This window comes from Vigna angularis, chromosome 9 (assembly GCF_016808095.1).
Source record: "Vigna angularis cultivar LongXiaoDou No.4 chromosome 9, ASM1680809v1, whole genome shotgun sequence".
Taxonomy (NCBI): Eukaryota; Viridiplantae; Streptophyta; class Magnoliopsida; order Fabales; family Fabaceae; genus Vigna; species Vigna angularis.
In genome coordinates, this window is record NC_068978.1 from 13,470,919 (window position 1) to 13,487,906 (window position 16,988).

Genomic DNA, 16,988 nt, shown 5'->3' on the forward strand with positions numbered 1-16,988 from the left:
AATTGAGTCAAAGAAAGTCACTCACAAGTGGCAAAAGCCATAGTTCTATACACTACTTATGCCCTATACCTTGCTACTACATTATGCTTCTTGCTTTTCCTAGAAATCAACTTGTCACCTATGAAGACACACTTAAAGAGTTGGGAGAGAAACTAAATTTTTTATTATTGTTGTTCACTAAACCCTAATACACATACTACCCTATTTAAGGGATAGTAGATCAACATAAAAAGGAAAAACAGAAGGCTCCTAAAAAGCCCACCAGAAAATACATTACATTTCAACAATTAAGCTACTCATTATTTTTATTTCATTTTTATGATTACTTTTATTAAATTTTACGTTTTTATACCATTGCTCGGCTTTCTACTGCATTGATTGTGGTGCAATCTACTATGATACGATGGGGGATGTTTGGCCTCTGCCATGGGCCGCCACTTGCCATTGACAATAATAGCAATTGAAGTACCTATTGCAATGTTACATATGAAACATATTCAGAAAACTTATATAAATTTAGTATGACATGCTTTAGAACTTTCTTATTCATTACCATGAAATAAAAATAATTGTCTTATTTCTCTGTTATACTTGCTTGTTTTATCATGAGACATGTGCTCATATTTTTAACTGTTTTCCCAACATCTTCATCTCTTCTTACTCTGTATACCAAGCTGATCTGTCAGGAAAGCCCCACAACCCCCTACCCTCATCACTCAAAATTCTGTTCACTGATAAATTACAGAAAGTCGACAAACACAATGGCTTCTTCAAAAAATTTAACACAACAAAAACTAAAGGTTCAGGGGAAAGGCTATAAGGATAAATGCTATGAACAAATAAGGAAGACTGTAGAAGGACGGTTTAACAAGCTTCTCACTGAGGTTAGTCATATTACTGTTCTGCATGTTCCCTTTCCTGCTAAAAATATGCAGACACTGACTTGCTTGTACACCAATGTAAATTTGCTATTCTTTATGCAACTCACTGTTAATTTCATTTATGAATCAGTATGTGTTTGAGGACTTGAAAGCAGCTTTAGAGGAAGCACGAGCGGTATGTTTGACTAATTTTTAGCTTCTGATCTTTTTACTTTCTGTAAAAGCATTTATAACATATTATATACTCTAATAAACATTTATGACTTTCTGTTAGGCAGATTGCAAAATCATTTGTATACTCTAGTGATCAACCTCCAGACATTTTCAATTAGGCTTACGGATACCTGGCTCAACTATATGTTTGATAATCTTGGCATAATGATCCATACACATTTACTTGAAAAGTGTTGGAATATCTTAGATATTCATGATGAGAGGATATCCTGTTTATATGGTAGAAACAATTAGCTGTAATCAATTAAGTCTAATTTAAAACTATCAATAACTGCTCATATTTCAGTAAGATTGAGTTGGTTATATGATGGACTTGTATAACTAACATTTAGCTAGTCATTGCATTTTAAAGTTCATGCATGCTTGTTAAAGACTGGACATTGGGATTGCCACTCGGCTTCACCTGTAAAGAATGCTGGAGGACAGCATTAAAAACAGTTTATGAAAATGTAACCATTCCTTATGAAACCATATTGTTAAGTGTTATATATAAACTATCATTTGAGTAAACTTGCTTATAATTTAATTGGAAATGAATGAGGAAGGGCTTCCACATCCCAATGATGTATCTTCTCTATATCCCACTTAAAATTTTAATTGTCGTGTATACTCCTTAAGTATTTTAAAGCTGTTATTAGTGAAAGTGCAATGTGAGAATCTTGTTTCACTTATTATATTCATTTTTGCATAAGTGGATGTGTTATTGGTTGGAAATTATATTGTATAATTTTAATCTCACTTTTAATAATAAATTTTCTCACTCACCCTCTTCCCCCTCTCCTTTTGTCAATTATTTGATACACCCAAGTCAATTATATCAACTGATTCATGCTATGAAGGAATTCCATATTTGTCGTGATCTCGTATTTACAGTACAATTGTTAATGTAATTATTCAAAATATCATATCATTTTCAGATTTCTGTAGGTGAAGTCCAGTATTATTCTCTATTACTTATAGACCTTTTTACTTAAATGGTATATAGATTGGTGAAGAGCTTGGAGATGTCTATGACTACGTTGCCCCTTGCTTTCCTCCAAGGTTTGCTCTACATTGAATATACTACCTTTTCACTCTTCACAGCTTTTGAACAAACTTTCTGCTAATTAAAGATGTCATTTTGAGATTTTTGATGTGCTTTGTACTATAATTTCTCCCTGTTTAGGTATGACATGTTAGGTTCTTTAATCAAGAACCTAATGGAACTCACTTCTCTTCACTCAAACACAACACAAGAATGCTGAAAAGATTCTTTATTCACAAAACAATCAGAGATACAATGCAGAGAGCTTAACCTCTCCCGATTAGGATAACACGTTCCTGACAAAACAATAGTATTTACTTCGCTAACCCCTCAAAACTACCCTGACATGTGCTTTGTATATCATCAAAGGTTTCTTAAAAAAATTCAAATTAGTTTTTCTGGAGAGTATGTTTTTTTTTTTCTAAAATGAGTATTGTAAAAAGTGAGAGAAAGAAAGGAATAACAGAAAATGTGAGACATTGAGAACAAAGTCATAACTTGACCTCCTACCTCTATACTAATACATGTTATGGAGACGAAAGATATGCGAATGTTGTGTCTCAGAGGTACACGTGTGTATTATCCATAATAACATAATGGAATGTAAAGGGAATCAGTCATTAATACAATCAAATCATTACTTATACACATGTAAATTTAATATTCAATTAATTATTATTATTAAATAATAAAAAAACATAGCACATTTTAATTAAATGTAAATTAATTTTAATATTTAGTACACATAAGATAAATTAAAATTAATAACAGCTTTTAAAGTACATGCAAAGTTGAGCATCCCTTTCTAATTTATACATAGAAGTAAAAATATAAATTATAATAAATGAAAGAAAACTGTGAGCCAACACATGCCAAAAGATTCCAAGACACTCCAACAAAACTGGGCCAACATTGAGACACTTCCCTACATATTAAAATGGAAAGCTTTTGTCCTAAAGTTAAATATTTCAATATTTAAAATTAATATTATATTAAGTGCCCACAATATGCAGAAAAGAAAGAATTTTTGTGCAGAGGAGCCCAAAACTTAAATGGGTCCTACAGAGTTACTATCCAATGGAAAATGTTATGGAATGGATTTTTTATTACTGCATGAATGGGTAGAGAAAATCCCATTGGGGATGCTCTTAGAAACACTTGTTTCAATTTTTATTACATGTTAGAGTACAAAGGGAATCAATCATTGATACATATTGTGTAATGTCTATCTTACGGATGTTAACATGTGCCTATTATAATCTATCCATATTTAATACTGGAACGGTTCAATTCTTGTACCTTTCATATTCGCTGCACGCACTATGACCAACTAATTGGTTGAGCCCAGAGCCCCCACATTCCTTATTATTATACTATATCTCAACGCATAGTTTTCAGCTTATAGTGAATTTTTCTCTAGGATATAGCTCTAATTACTGTAATTAACTTGTACTGAATATTTCCCTAGGATATAACTCTAATTACTGTAATTAACTTGTACTGAATATTTTCCTAGGATATAGCTCTATTTACTATAATTATTAATAAATATTTCCTGCCTATCCTAACTGTTGTCCCAGTTAGGATAGTCACTCTTCAACCGATCGGCTCAAGGTCTTTGTTGCTTCCCATCGCTCTGCTCGAGCTCTCACTGCCTTCGGCCTGTTCGGCTCGACTCCTCACCGTCTTCCACCGTTTGGCCTAACCTCTCCCCGCCTTCCACCGTTCGGTCTGGCCTCTCCTCGCCTTCCACCGTTCGGTCTGGCCTCTCCCCGCTTTCCACCGTTCGGCTTGGTCTTCCGTCTTCCCCCATTCGGCCTTCTCCTTCTCTCCTATACCTTTTTCTCTCATATACCTTCCAACCCCTAACAAAAGGATAGACAAAATTAACAAAAAATTGGAAGGCCTTAGATTTACTTTTCATAAGGTATGTCCACATTACACTAGTTTAATTATCAATAATAGTAACAAACTATTTTGCTTCAGAAATAGATTCTAAAATTGGTCCCCAATCATCATAATGAATATTGTCAAATGGTTAAAATACTCCTTTTACCAAATGAGGGATAAGATGCACGATGATGCTTTGGTAGTTGACAAATATCATATTTGAAAGACTCAATAGACTAGGTAATGAACAAATGTGGGAACAAAGATCTTATAAGGTTGAAAGAGGGCCCAAGTCTTTTCTGATGAAGCCATATTTGGGAATTTACCGTTGTTTCTAACGTTGCTTGTTGTCTTATGACCTTTATTTTTGATTTGGTCCTTGAGTTCCAATAGGTACAACTGACTCTACTCCTTACCAATTAAAATTGTCTTTCTCGTGCCAAGGTCCTGAAATACACAAGAAGAGAAAAAATTTACTGAACAATTCAAACCGTTTGTGTAGAGATAAGGTTATTGGTTAGTTGTGGGACATGTAAGACATCCATCCTTTAATACAATAGATCATTCTAAAGTGATATTCCCATATTTGAATATGGGTACACTATCATCTTTTGCAATTATAATGAGTTGTTCATTGGTCATTTTAACATTCGAATTGAAGAGCTTAGGAAAAGGAGTCATGTGATCAGTTGCTTATGAATGAAGAATCTGAACACCGTAAGACAATGGGGTCAAATGTATTGAATTTAGTGTTACTTTTCATGGGTATGGTATACAACCTAGATGACTTAGTCATTGATTCAATCATTGTTTTCAAATGATCTAGTTCATCTTTAAAAGCTTTCATATTGAAAAACACCCTAACAAAGAGATAATAACAATTCAACTGTTATCGCTCTGATTCGTAAAAAAGAAAACCTGTTTGGCATTGGAACCAAATCCAAGTTGAATAAGATGCCACCCCTTGGTGCGCATGAGGTCCTGACGACCCTGTCTGTGGCAGCAGTGAGTGGGACACACCTTTCTGTTCCACAACTAACCTCAATGATAATGACTGTAGTTAACAAGGCAATGGAAACCGGGCTCTCTTGTACCAACTTGAAAAATAAAGAATTATTTATTGATCACCTATTACATTCTAATAACCAAAAGCCTAAAAAATGGAAATAAACAATATGCTAAAATAAATAGGAATATTCTAAATTATATTTTTCCTAATTAATATAGAGACATTGAGCATACTTTTTATCTTAGTAACCTGCTATTTACAACATAAAATGCTTTATGTACATGTTTCATTTGTTCTAATTCATTTTTTAATTCTGGCAGATATGAAATATTCCAACTGATGGTAAATCTTTATACTGAGAGGTTTATTCAGATGCTAAGATTGCTCAGCGACAGAGCAAATGAATTAACGAACATTGAGATTTTAAAGGTATTTCTCTGGAGTTTTTATTTATGTATAACATGTTATTACTTTCTTAGAATGTCATTTTTCCTAGATAAAGGAGAGCTGGCCTCAAACTTTCCAAATCTGTGGCATATGAGAAAATAAGTTATTATCCATCCAATTCATCTGTATTAGACTCTATTTTTTATGTAATGTTAACATTCAATGGATTTTTTGTCATGAGGGAGAAGAGAAAGGAAGAAGATTCTGAAGAGGTAAACTTGTGGTACTTGTCAAATTGAGAGGAGAATCTTGGAGTGTGGAGCATGATAGTAATGGTGAAAATGCTGTTGCTTGCACATCTTCGTGAGATGTCATAGTAATTAGAGAGCTTCTTTTTGAGAGTCACAGTGGCAGCTTTGAACACCCATGTCAGCGGTGGCAGTGGAAAATTTCTTCTCCTTATTCTTTTGCTTGCGTTGCCTCTTTAACTTAGCTAATATGCTTCAGCAAAAATCAGAGATGAGAAAGAAGGTAGTCCATTTTTGAGGTATGCTGTTGTGTCAAACACATGATGCCAATAGGGTAGAGGCTTGGAGGTTTTAGATACTTGAGAAAGATACACAGAAATACTAGAATGAATTTGAGAGCATGTGTCTCTCTCTTAAGATTTCATATTTATAATCATTTTGGATACATCTGATACAATGTATGAGAGGGAAGAGAAGAGAATTCTAAGAGATACATCAAGGTACTAGGTTCAACACAAAGCACACAATATCTTACAATAAATCCTATTTAACAGTATTTATCCTAAAACGGCCTTAAGGTGGAGCCTACAAATTGTATGTGCAAAACTTGGAGCAAATAAATTCAATCCAACGAGCTCTTAAGCATTTTGTTAAAACATTTGCAAGTTGATAATTTTATCTAACAAACACAATGCATATTTCCTTGGACAACAATTTTTCTCGAATAAAATGGCAATCACTTTCAATGTGTTTGGTCTCTCATGGAACACTGGATTGGACACAATGTGGTGAGTGGCTTGATTATCATAATACATCTTCATCAGCTGCCTGTTACGAAAACCTAATTCTTTTAGAAACTATTTTACTCATATAAGCTCATAGGTGAGGGATGCCATTGCTCTATCCTCACAGAAGATCGAATAACATTTTGCTTCCTGCTTTTCCTGAAGATAATATTTTCTCCAAGCAAAACACTATCCTATAGTAGCATTTATAGTAGTCATAGAAGAGCTATGAACACCTTGAAGACTCGAGAAAGGCTGACAAATATGAGGACAAGCATAGAGACCCTCTTGACCCAAAACACCTAGAAGGTGAACAGGATTATCAACTTGAGATTTAATGACCCATTGAGTGGGATGAAATTCAAAGTAAGCAGATTTATCCTTGGCAAATTGAATAAAAATAACTAGCTTTTTATTGATCTTAGGAATAATTAAAACATTATTAAGATGAAGTTTGAGATGAGATGAGAAAGGGGAAGAGGGGAAGGAAGCACTGAATAAGCAATATAGGGAGTAGGAAAACCTGGACCATGCCCTAGGCATACATCTTCATTGCTAGTGTTAGGAACTTCATTCATGATTTGATGATTCATAGTAATGTGATGAGTGGCACCCAAGTCCACATACCAGTTCTTAGACGGTTTAGGTGGTACTGAATTAGGTAAATAAGCCTGAAGATAACTGTATTGGTCACTGGTATGGTGTATTGAACACTTTGATGAGCAACATTACATAGGCAACACATTCTGACAGTTCTGGAGTTGTGGAATGTATGTAGGATTAAAACGTTGATAACACAGCAGCTTCATGACCATACTTGGCCCCAACCTGATAACAAACTTTTTGATTTGTTGCCAAGCCAACCTCTTCGTGAAAATTAGAGGATCATCCTCCTGCACTGTTGTTAACATATGGTTGGAAAGATTGATTAGAGGTGTTTTTCTATGTAAATTGAAGGCGTTTATGGAGTTGAAGGTGTCTGAGTGAGATTCAGAGACAATGTGATATTTATTGCTTTCCTTGTTTTTCTCAAGGCACTTGAGATGACGGTAAAGATTCAATCTCTTAAAAGTTGAATACAGCAAATTTACTATTGATCAGAGTGACCAAAGATTCATATTCATAGGTGAGCCCTCAAGAATTTTGTCAAGCTGTTCTTGAGAAGAAAATCATTCACCATTTGAAAGTTGACCAATCAACAAAAGCTTTTATTCACTTTAGAATTGAACAATAGGCTTATCACCTTTCTTTGTAATGTGATGTTCAGTTCGCAAATGACGAGTTTTGGCTTTAGTCTTTCCTGAAAATGATTGTGTATCTCCTCACATAGTTGCCATGAGTGGACACAACCAATGACCTTGGAAGAACAGCTCCAAAGAGTGGAGTTTGAAGCCAACACAAAATCAGCTGGTCCTTGATGTTCCCAAAGGAGTGCTGAAATTTCAACATTCACACCAGAATCTGTTTGAGAAAGGAATTCTGGTGGGATTTGAGGAATAACAACAAACTGGTGAAGTCAACATGCATTGGGAACAGGTTCAACCTATTTTCTCCATACAAGAAAATTGTTACTCAAGTTTCTATGTAATTTGATAGGCATAGGTGAGTGGAGTACTGTCCGGAATTTGCCTGAGAAAGCTGATCTGGTGGTATGAACGCAAGTGAATTTGGATGCAGAGCTCAACTGAGAAAAGGATCAATAGCCATGATAGGGCTTTGAAAGCTCAAGCCCGATCAATTCTAGCTGTCATAATAGAATGACAACTGGATAATCCATTTAATTCCAATACCATAACAGACTGCTGGTTGGCTAACTAATATTGACTATGTGCTGACTCAGCAATACATGTGTATATGTATACAAATCAATATAAGTATACTCTATTGCTCTAAATGTTTTGTGGGAAAAAAAAAGACCCAGGCTTATGTTTTTCTTTCTTTTTTTTTTTTTACAAAACAGGTAACTGGTTGGGTGGTTGAATACCAAGATAATCTGATTGGGCTTGGAGTTGATGAGTCTCTAGCCCAAGTGTGTTCTGAGAGTGGTTCAATGGATCCTCTAATGAACTCCTATGTTGAGAGAATGCAAGCTACAACTAGGGTAATCCTAACTATCTTACTTATCTTTTAGCTTTAGTAATCTGTGATGTTTCTTGGGTAATTTCTTTACCATAGAAAAGGACTAAGCTTTATTCTTAATGTTTTCAGAAATGGTACTTGAACATTTTAGAGGCAGATAGAACACAGCCCCCAAAGAAAACTGAAGATGGGAAATTATATACCCCTGCTGCTGTTGATCTCTTCAGAATACTTGGTGAACAAGTACAAATTGTTCGGGATAATAGCACTGATCTCATGTTATACAGAATTGCCCTGGCAACCATTCAGGTAATATAAGATAAGATATAGATGTAGCATAACATGCTTATTTTACATTTGTCTGTTCGAAAATTAAACTCGAATAAAGGTAAACTGGAGAGAACTTAGTTTTTGAGACTTGAGTGTAACATCATTATTGGGAAGATATCACCAGAAATTATGAAGTGGTCCTCACAGCATAATATGTAGTGCTTACTGCTTATATCGGTAGCTTTGTATCCTAGGTTATACTATGTGTTTTTACAGGTAATGATTGATTTTCAAGCAGCTGAAAAGAAGAGACTTGAAGAGCCAGCTTCTGAAATTGGTCTGGAACCTTTATGTGCTATGGTTAGTGTAATTTTTTTGCCAAGTATTTGCTTATTACTTCATCATAGGATTGCTTTTTGTTAAAATGACATTCAATATAACGTTGTTTTTAGATTAACAACAATTTGCGTTGCTATGACCTTGCAATGGAGTTAAGTAACAGCACCATAGAAGCCCTTCCACAGAACTATGCTGATCAGGTTTGAATTTCATTAACTTGACAACTGTTGGTTATTAACATGGCCTTTGGGAACTAAAGTTCTTTAATTTTTTTTGGGAAAGTTATGTATATTCTTTCATTGATGAATGTTGTGAATGAGGAGAATCTGTCATCCTCAAAAAGAAACATAACAACACTGCACTAAATTATTAAGAAAATTGTAACCAAATGGGCTCTCAAGTTTTGGATTCTGTTTTTAGTCCATGCTCCACTGAATGACTTGGATAATTGGTAGTGACTCAGCAATGTGCACAGCCTCCCTTAGCCAAACCATCGTTATCCACAATAGTTTTCATTTTCTTGAAACCGTTTAAATAATTCATATAGAACAAAATAGTATAAGGAAGATGTTTTGCTTGATGAGTCTAAGTTCTTACAAATGGAAAACCCAGATCCTAGGGTCCTAAGACAAAACGAATTTTCTTCCAAAACTACCACAAAAATGGCTAGTTGTTCCCATCATATCCCCTTCTCCTATTAGCATACCTCTGGGTAAGCTTGTATAACTACCTCCTTAGTTATTTCTGTTTCTTGTGTGTGTCTACTACCAGCTATGCTTGTATAACTAGTTCTCCCCTTAGCTAGCCTGCCTGCTGATCCATGTCTTGCACACCTTCATCATTCACATTATTTACTTGGTTACTAATTTAGAATTATTACTTTAATAATTGCCGTATAAGAAAGTTCTATAATGCTTGATGGGGCTGTTGCGGCCCATACAAATTTGGTGTGCAATACGAATGCAGTATAGACTAGGAAGTGATTCCTAGGTTGTCTCTCAAAGACCAAATGTGGTTCAAGACTTAGGTCAAACACGCAGTGGGGGCGGGGGGGTTTGAAAGAGTTTGTGAATGCAATTAAATTGGAAATTAAATAAAGATGTAAGTAGAATTGAAAGCATTGAATTAAATGGGGAAAGCATTAACAACCGAATGGTCCTTCACAAGACCGAACGGTATTGTTCACAAGACCGAACGGTTCTAACAACAAGGCCGAACGGTCCTGACGAAGAGACCGAACGATTTTTAGTAAACGAACTTAATGCAGTGACCGATCGGTATCAACGCATAACAGTGCAGAAACCAAAAAAACGCAGAATGCACGCAGAAATGATGGCAGAAATGAAGAAGAACTTGAGTGCAGCGACAAATTCCACCATGGAATTGTAAAGAGAATGAGTTCAATACATAAAAGTAAAGAAAGTGTTAGATGTTAAGTTGTGTGTTTCTGTTAATTGGGCTTAGCCCATTTTGTATTTAGGGTTTAACCCTTATCTTACATTATAAATAAACTACCCTATGTGTATGCTAAACACATAAGGGAGATTTCTCCTAATCTTCTTCACTATATTCAACAGAAAGCAACACCTAAACCTCCCCCAAGGGGGAGGAAGAAGAAGAAACTCCCCCAAAAAGCTAAACCCTAGCAAAAAACGTAAAGTGGCCGAGGAGGTGTGTGTGAAATCTGATTTGGGGTTTTTATAGACCCCAAAAGACCAAAATGCCCTTCTAGTGGGCTCTATCAAAGAAGGCTGTACTCTTGAAGTCCAGAATAGGCTTGTGCATCTGATCATTGCTTCTGGCTGTTCGGCCATTAAGGTCACTGTTCGTGTGTTCTTCACAAGGCTGTTCGGCCCAGACGTTGGTCAAGACTCCTCAGGCTTTGCTGCTCAGTAATTCAGTGCAGGCATGCAAGGCCGTTCGGTCAAATCTTTCTGGCCGTTCAGTACTCATTCATGAACCATTCAGACAAGCCTTTAGAAGACTGTTCGGTTGATATCCGATCGGTCAAGGCTTTCTCGGATCATGTTGTGTAGTCACCCCAGTCCGTTCAGCATTGGCATTCTAAGGTCGTTCGGTCAAGACTTTCTGGCCGTTCGGCCATTCAGTGCAGTTTATAAGGCCGTTCGGTCAAGTGGATCTGGTGTGGCTTGGTTTTTCGCAGACCGTTCGGTCAAGCTATTATGTGCACTTATTCTCTCAAAGAGTGGTTGTCCTGCAAAATAGTAATTGAAAGAATTTATCCCAAATCATTCAAATTAATTAAAATAAGAATTAGTCTTGAAATTAAGCCCAAATAGTGAAAATGAGATAAAAATGGAGAATTAAACACACTTCACTAACAAAGTATGGTGCGGAAAGCTAAGTGTATAATGAAGAATGGTGACTCATCACTCCCAGTAGAGGAGCATCTTTGTTTTTAAAGGAAACTGTGCTTTCCTGATCAACATTTGAATTTGGTTCCATAATTTAACCTTTTTTAATATTTCTCCTTCTGCTTCGTCCTCCTCCAAAGTGCACTATTAACTTTCTTTAAAGACACCCATGAAATGCCCAACATTGTCACCCACATAGAAAACAATAACCTTCCTTCCTCCTCCTTTCCTACTATTGATATGCAAATATCAACTACCTTGTTTCGGAGACTGGAGGCCCCCTCTTGGATTGTATTTCTTTTATTTTTTTAATAAATTTAAGGTATGGTGCAAATGATTGATATAGTTTGGAGTTTCGACGTAGTTGGGGTTGCAATCTGTGTAGATGTTTTTGCATACCTAGTTTGGTTAAAAAGAATTGTAGATTGATGTTGATTGCTTCTCTTCCACTTGGGTATCACCAAGTTGAATTGTGTTAATCACCAATGATGAAACCCATCTGTTTCCTGTTCTGTTCCTAATATTTTGGTTCTTTTGAAATTGTCTAAAACTCGCCTGATTGTCATTCTTATGATTAATTACCCAATCATTTTCTTGACTTTATGTGTTTCTGTTTTGTTTCACTACAGGTTAATTTTGAAGATACCTGTAAGGGTTTCCTTGAGGTAGCTAAGGTATGGAAGAGAGTACAATTTTTTATTGGCATGTTTCTCGGGTGTGTTGTTTTTGTAAAGGAATTATTCAGTGAAATATTGATGCATTTAATTGACATTGATCTTCAACAAGCATTTATTCTTCATGGAATTTTCTGACATCATCTCTATAGAAAATATTTGTATGTATTTGTTTCTTCACACTTATTATTTTAATAATCTCAGATGTTTTAATGTGATACAAATCATGAGATGGCATGATTGTGGATAGGAAACCAGTTATGCCTCATTCTTTGAAATTCAAAGTGATATAAACTAAGGTTTTAAATTGATTGATGTTTTGTCAAAATCCTTGAAGTTAAGGATCCTTAATCACATACAGAATTGATCATCGGTCTAAAGTAGATCACAGCCATTTACACATATATCATAAATTATAATTTAATAAATCATTGCATTATGATGAAGAGATGAAATTACTAGAAGTTTGGAGGATAAATAATCTTCCTTGACAGTTGATATTGGAGCAAAAACAAAGGACAACGTTAGGAAAAAAAATCAATTGAGAAAAAAATTATTCCCTTGTATTGTGTGTATGTTTGGAAAATTCCACTAATTTAAAATGACCATGCTTTCAAAAACAAAAATAGAAGCCAAATGCCAAATCTTAGCTGCAGGTGTTTCTGTTTATCCAAGTGCATGACAAATTTGTGTAGTTGTTTCGAAATGATCAAGAGTTGTGTATGACAGATATGGCTAATTCTATATATATGCCATAATCTTTTCACCAAGTATTTTGTTGATAATTTTTGTTATAATTTTGATTATTATTGGAAAACTTAGGGAAGAGAGAAACAGTAAGCTGATACTGTGTTTCGGAGACAGCACAAGTGTTTTATTTATATTAAGAAAAAGGAATTAATACACTAAATTGAGGAGAGTAGTTATCCTCTAATAACAAAGATATGTTATATTAACTAATAGAAAGTTCCTAATAATATGTATATAGATATTCATGATTATAAAGGATCAACTCCTTATTTCTATGATTATAATAATTATTATCTGATAAAACGGAGAATTAATTAAGATAAAGGATTACAAAAAGAGCAACAATAATGGTTTTTCCTAAACATAAGAGCAAACAGGAAAAACCAACTAAAATAAAGGAAAATGGATGTGACAAATCTTTGTAATAAAAGGTGGCAACTCAGTGCACGAGTCTCTAATTAGTGGGGTTTCAGGAGAGTAAATCTATAAAACCTTATCCCTCTAAGACGAGAGCTTGTTTTTAGGATTTGAAGCCATGACTTAAAGTGGAAAATTAGATGTTTTATTTCTAAATTTTACATATCAGTTTTCATACATTGAATTTCTTCTTGGTGATAGGAAGCTGTGCATCAAACGGTTAGTGTGATATTTGAAGATCCTGGTGTCCAGGAGTTACTGGTGAAGCTATACCAGAAAGGTAAAATATTTTTTTCAATTAACTAGCTGGGTCTTTCTGGTTTATGCTTGTAACTTTTACCTGGGATTTTTTCCTTTTAGCAGTATTCCTGTTTTTGGAACTGTATACACTCCTGCAATAAATTCATACAGTTAAACAGGAAATGCACATTGTCTTTAATTTCAAGATATAATAGGTTGCAAATTATTGTTAAGTGTTTAAAGCCTGTGATAATACTAGTTTACACTTCTTGTATTGTACTAGATACTTGCTGCTAAGTAGTTGCATATTTTGATTAATGTTATACTATTATCAATCATTATCCTGTACAATATCCTCATTGTAAAATTTACTACGTTTCCTTTGCATCATTAGTTGAATGCTTTAGCACCTCGTCTAGTGCAAAACTTGAGTTTTCATTTCTTTGCATTTATCAGAATGGAGTGAGGGGCAGGTTACTGAGTACTTGGTCGCAACATTTGGTGATTATTTTGGCGATGTTAAAATGTGAGTATATTTTCTTGTCTATGTAATTTTACTTTGTTTAATTTTTCATACGTGCTATGGCACTTTCTCGGGTATCTGTGTAGAAACTGTTACGTGTTCGGTAGGGTTCCACAGGCACTTTTTATAGATTGCTAAACTTCCAAGGTTTAGCAGGGTTGTCAAACTCGTTGATCCTGGAGATAGACGTAAAAATATTATTTCATAGCATGAGATGGAAAATCCCCACCACCACACGTGTGCTAACAAAAAATGAGATTGTATTTATTTTCAGTGTAATAGAAGCAAGCACAAAGTGTTGACGATTTGATTTATATGTATGATTGACTAGAACAAAGTGATGTGCATTTTTAAAGTGCTCATGTAATCTTTAAGTAAGTTTAATCTTGATTATCCAAATACAGTTGCGGTCAAGCTTTTCCATTCTCACTTACAATAAAAGGCCTTCTTGCTTTAGACTTCGGTGCTGCACGCACTTTAGTGTTTTAACAAAATAAAAATGAAATTAATTTCACATTTAAATATATTATATTTTATAGTACATAATACATGCGATGGAATTTAGTTTCCTTCTTCGGGATTATTTTTAATGGCAATACTTTTTATTCTTCTCTCGTATTTATTGTTTACTTTTATTTATTGTCATTTATTGTCATATCTTATTCCAATATTCTTAAATTATTCATAGCAGATTAGCTACAAAATTTTCTTTGTATAAGTTGCTAGTGCGAATGGCTTCTATTGAATTTATTTGAAATTTGATTGTTAAATATGTTATTTGTGAGGAAAACTAACTTTCAACTACTCATATTCAAGGTATATTGAAGAGCGATCTTTTAGGAGATTTGTTGAAGCCTGTCTGGAAGAAACAGTGATTGTTTATGTTGATCATCTTTTAACACAGGTTCTGTTGTCAATAAATCACTTGCTGTTTTTTTTTATGAACCAAAGTTGTCCAGATTTTCTTTTTAACAGCTTTGTATTTATTTGACTTGATTTTCACTGATATTTTAATTGCAGAAAAATTACATTAAGGAAGAAACTATTGAACGGATGAGGCTAGATGAGGAGGTTATCATGGATTTCTTTAGGGAACATATCAGTGTTTCTGTAAGTTCCTTGTATAACTTTTGTTACTGTTGCTTTCTAACGTGGAGATTGTGCAAGATCCACATCTGTTAATCTTGACTTCCAGCCCAAGTTTCTTACTCTAATTTCCTTCATGTTGGATTAGAAAGTTGAAAATAGAGTGAGTGTACTTAGTGACTTGAGGGAACTTGCTTCAGCAGAGAGCCTGGATACCTTCACACTCATCTATACCAATATACTTGAACATCAACCTGACTGCCCGGTAAAGTCATGTTGCCTAATCTAATTTCAATATTTGCATTTTTCAAATGGAAGTATGAGTTCTTTAAGCAGTCAGAAATATTCTTTGCGACGGGTTCCAAGTTATTACATAATTTATCTTTTGCTTAGAAAATTAACTTCTACAAGCTTTAAATGCTTCGAATTTCAAACCAATTAAGATTTCTACCTTGAGTTATCCTGTGGATAAGCATATTTTTTTACTGTTTCAGCCTGAAGTTGTTGAGAAACTTGTTAATCTACGAGAAGGCATTCCTCGGAAAGATGCCAAAGAGGTACATTTTACTTTAAACTCAAGAAATATCTTCAAGATAAGCACACAATTAGGTTTGGTTTATTCTTTTGTAATCAAGTTCACTGCTGGAGTTCGTTAGTGTTCTGATTTTATTAGTTATTCCCAACTTCTAAGAGGATGCCGTAACATATTAATCGAAGTTTTATCCACGTAAAATTATTTCATGAAGGCTGGTGAAATGATTGATTTTGTAATTGAAAAAATGTTTCTTTTGTTGAAAAAGGTCATCCAAGAGTGCAAAGAGATATATGAGAATTCACTTGTTGACGGAAGACCTCCAAAGGTTGGTTTCGTTTTCCGACGAGTGAAGTGCTTAACAGCATCCAAGGGAGGGCTATGGCGTAAACTCACTTGAAGTACGATTCCTTTGAGTTATTCAGAGTTGTTTTGGCTGTTATATTATTTGTTCCTTGTTCATAAATCGGAATGTTATGCTGTCAATAGACGAGTTTTGTAAAATTCATTATTAGTATAGTTAGTTCATGATACCCTTACAGCTATTACCATTCACAATGACATTTTCAAGATTCCCTATGTCTCTCAGCTCCGTGTGTATTCGAAAGTGCTAATTTTGTTTACCCATGGAAGCTACGTTAGGGTTTGAATGTGTTCCTGGAATATTTTAGTCTTTCTTTTTATAAACTGTAATATTTTAGTTAATTCTGTGTTTTGGTTTTATTTTCCTTTCTGAAATTATAGAAATTAGATTAAAAAATTCAATTATGATTATTGCGTAATAACATCTTTTACACAATTGGTGTTATGTAATGACAACCCCGTGTGGGATGTTTTTCGTAGACGGATGTCCTGTCCTTCAAATCATGAAAACACAGGAATTTTCTTTGGATGTAGTACTTGTTTTATTAATAAATTTTATTCTTTTATTAAAAAAATCTTAAGTAAAACAAAAAAGTAATAAAACTTGGCAAAATCATAGACATGAAAAACAGTAAAATAAATTATTGGATAAAATTATATCGAAGTATACTTACTGCAGGGTGACATAAAAACAAATGTATAATTCTAAAAAGATTCCATAAAAAATTATTACACTAGATGTGTATGGATTATTTATATTTATTTCTTTGGGTTCAATTTACGCTGCATCTTGTATCCCATTATCTTGCTGCGTCTCCATATATTTTTATAATATTTTTAACAAATAGAAAACTACTTAATTCATTATACAATTGAGTTATA

At 34.3% G+C, this 16,988-nt stretch overlaps 1 protein-coding gene across 1 annotated transcript in view; it reads left to right on the top strand.

Moving 5' to 3' along the window:
• Positions 1-16,448, top strand: part of LOC108346863 (exocyst complex component SEC6) — a 38,511-nt gene extending 22,063 nt beyond the window's left edge. Inside the window, exons 11-26 of the mRNA XM_017585916.2 lie at positions 746-884; positions 1,012-1,056; positions 2,101-2,156; positions 5,359-5,467; positions 8,419-8,559; positions 8,667-8,846; positions 9,084-9,167; positions 9,260-9,346; positions 12,151-12,195; positions 13,564-13,642; positions 14,059-14,128; positions 14,942-15,029; positions 15,146-15,235; positions 15,360-15,476; positions 15,706-15,768; positions 16,012-16,448. Coding sequence (XP_017441405.2) covers positions 746-884; positions 1,012-1,056; positions 2,101-2,156; positions 5,359-5,467; positions 8,419-8,559; positions 8,667-8,846; positions 9,084-9,167; positions 9,260-9,346; positions 12,151-12,195; positions 13,564-13,642; positions 14,059-14,128; positions 14,942-15,029; positions 15,146-15,235; positions 15,360-15,476; positions 15,706-15,768; positions 16,012-16,143 — 1,525 coding nt within the window. The 3' untranslated portion in view covers positions 16,144-16,448. The remainder of the gene's footprint in view (positions 1-745; positions 885-1,011; positions 1,057-2,100; positions 2,157-5,358; positions 5,468-8,418; positions 8,560-8,666; positions 8,847-9,083; positions 9,168-9,259; positions 9,347-12,150; positions 12,196-13,563; positions 13,643-14,058; positions 14,129-14,941; positions 15,030-15,145; positions 15,236-15,359; positions 15,477-15,705; positions 15,769-16,011) is intronic.
• The last annotated feature ends 540 nt before the right edge of the window (positions 16,449-16,988 follow it).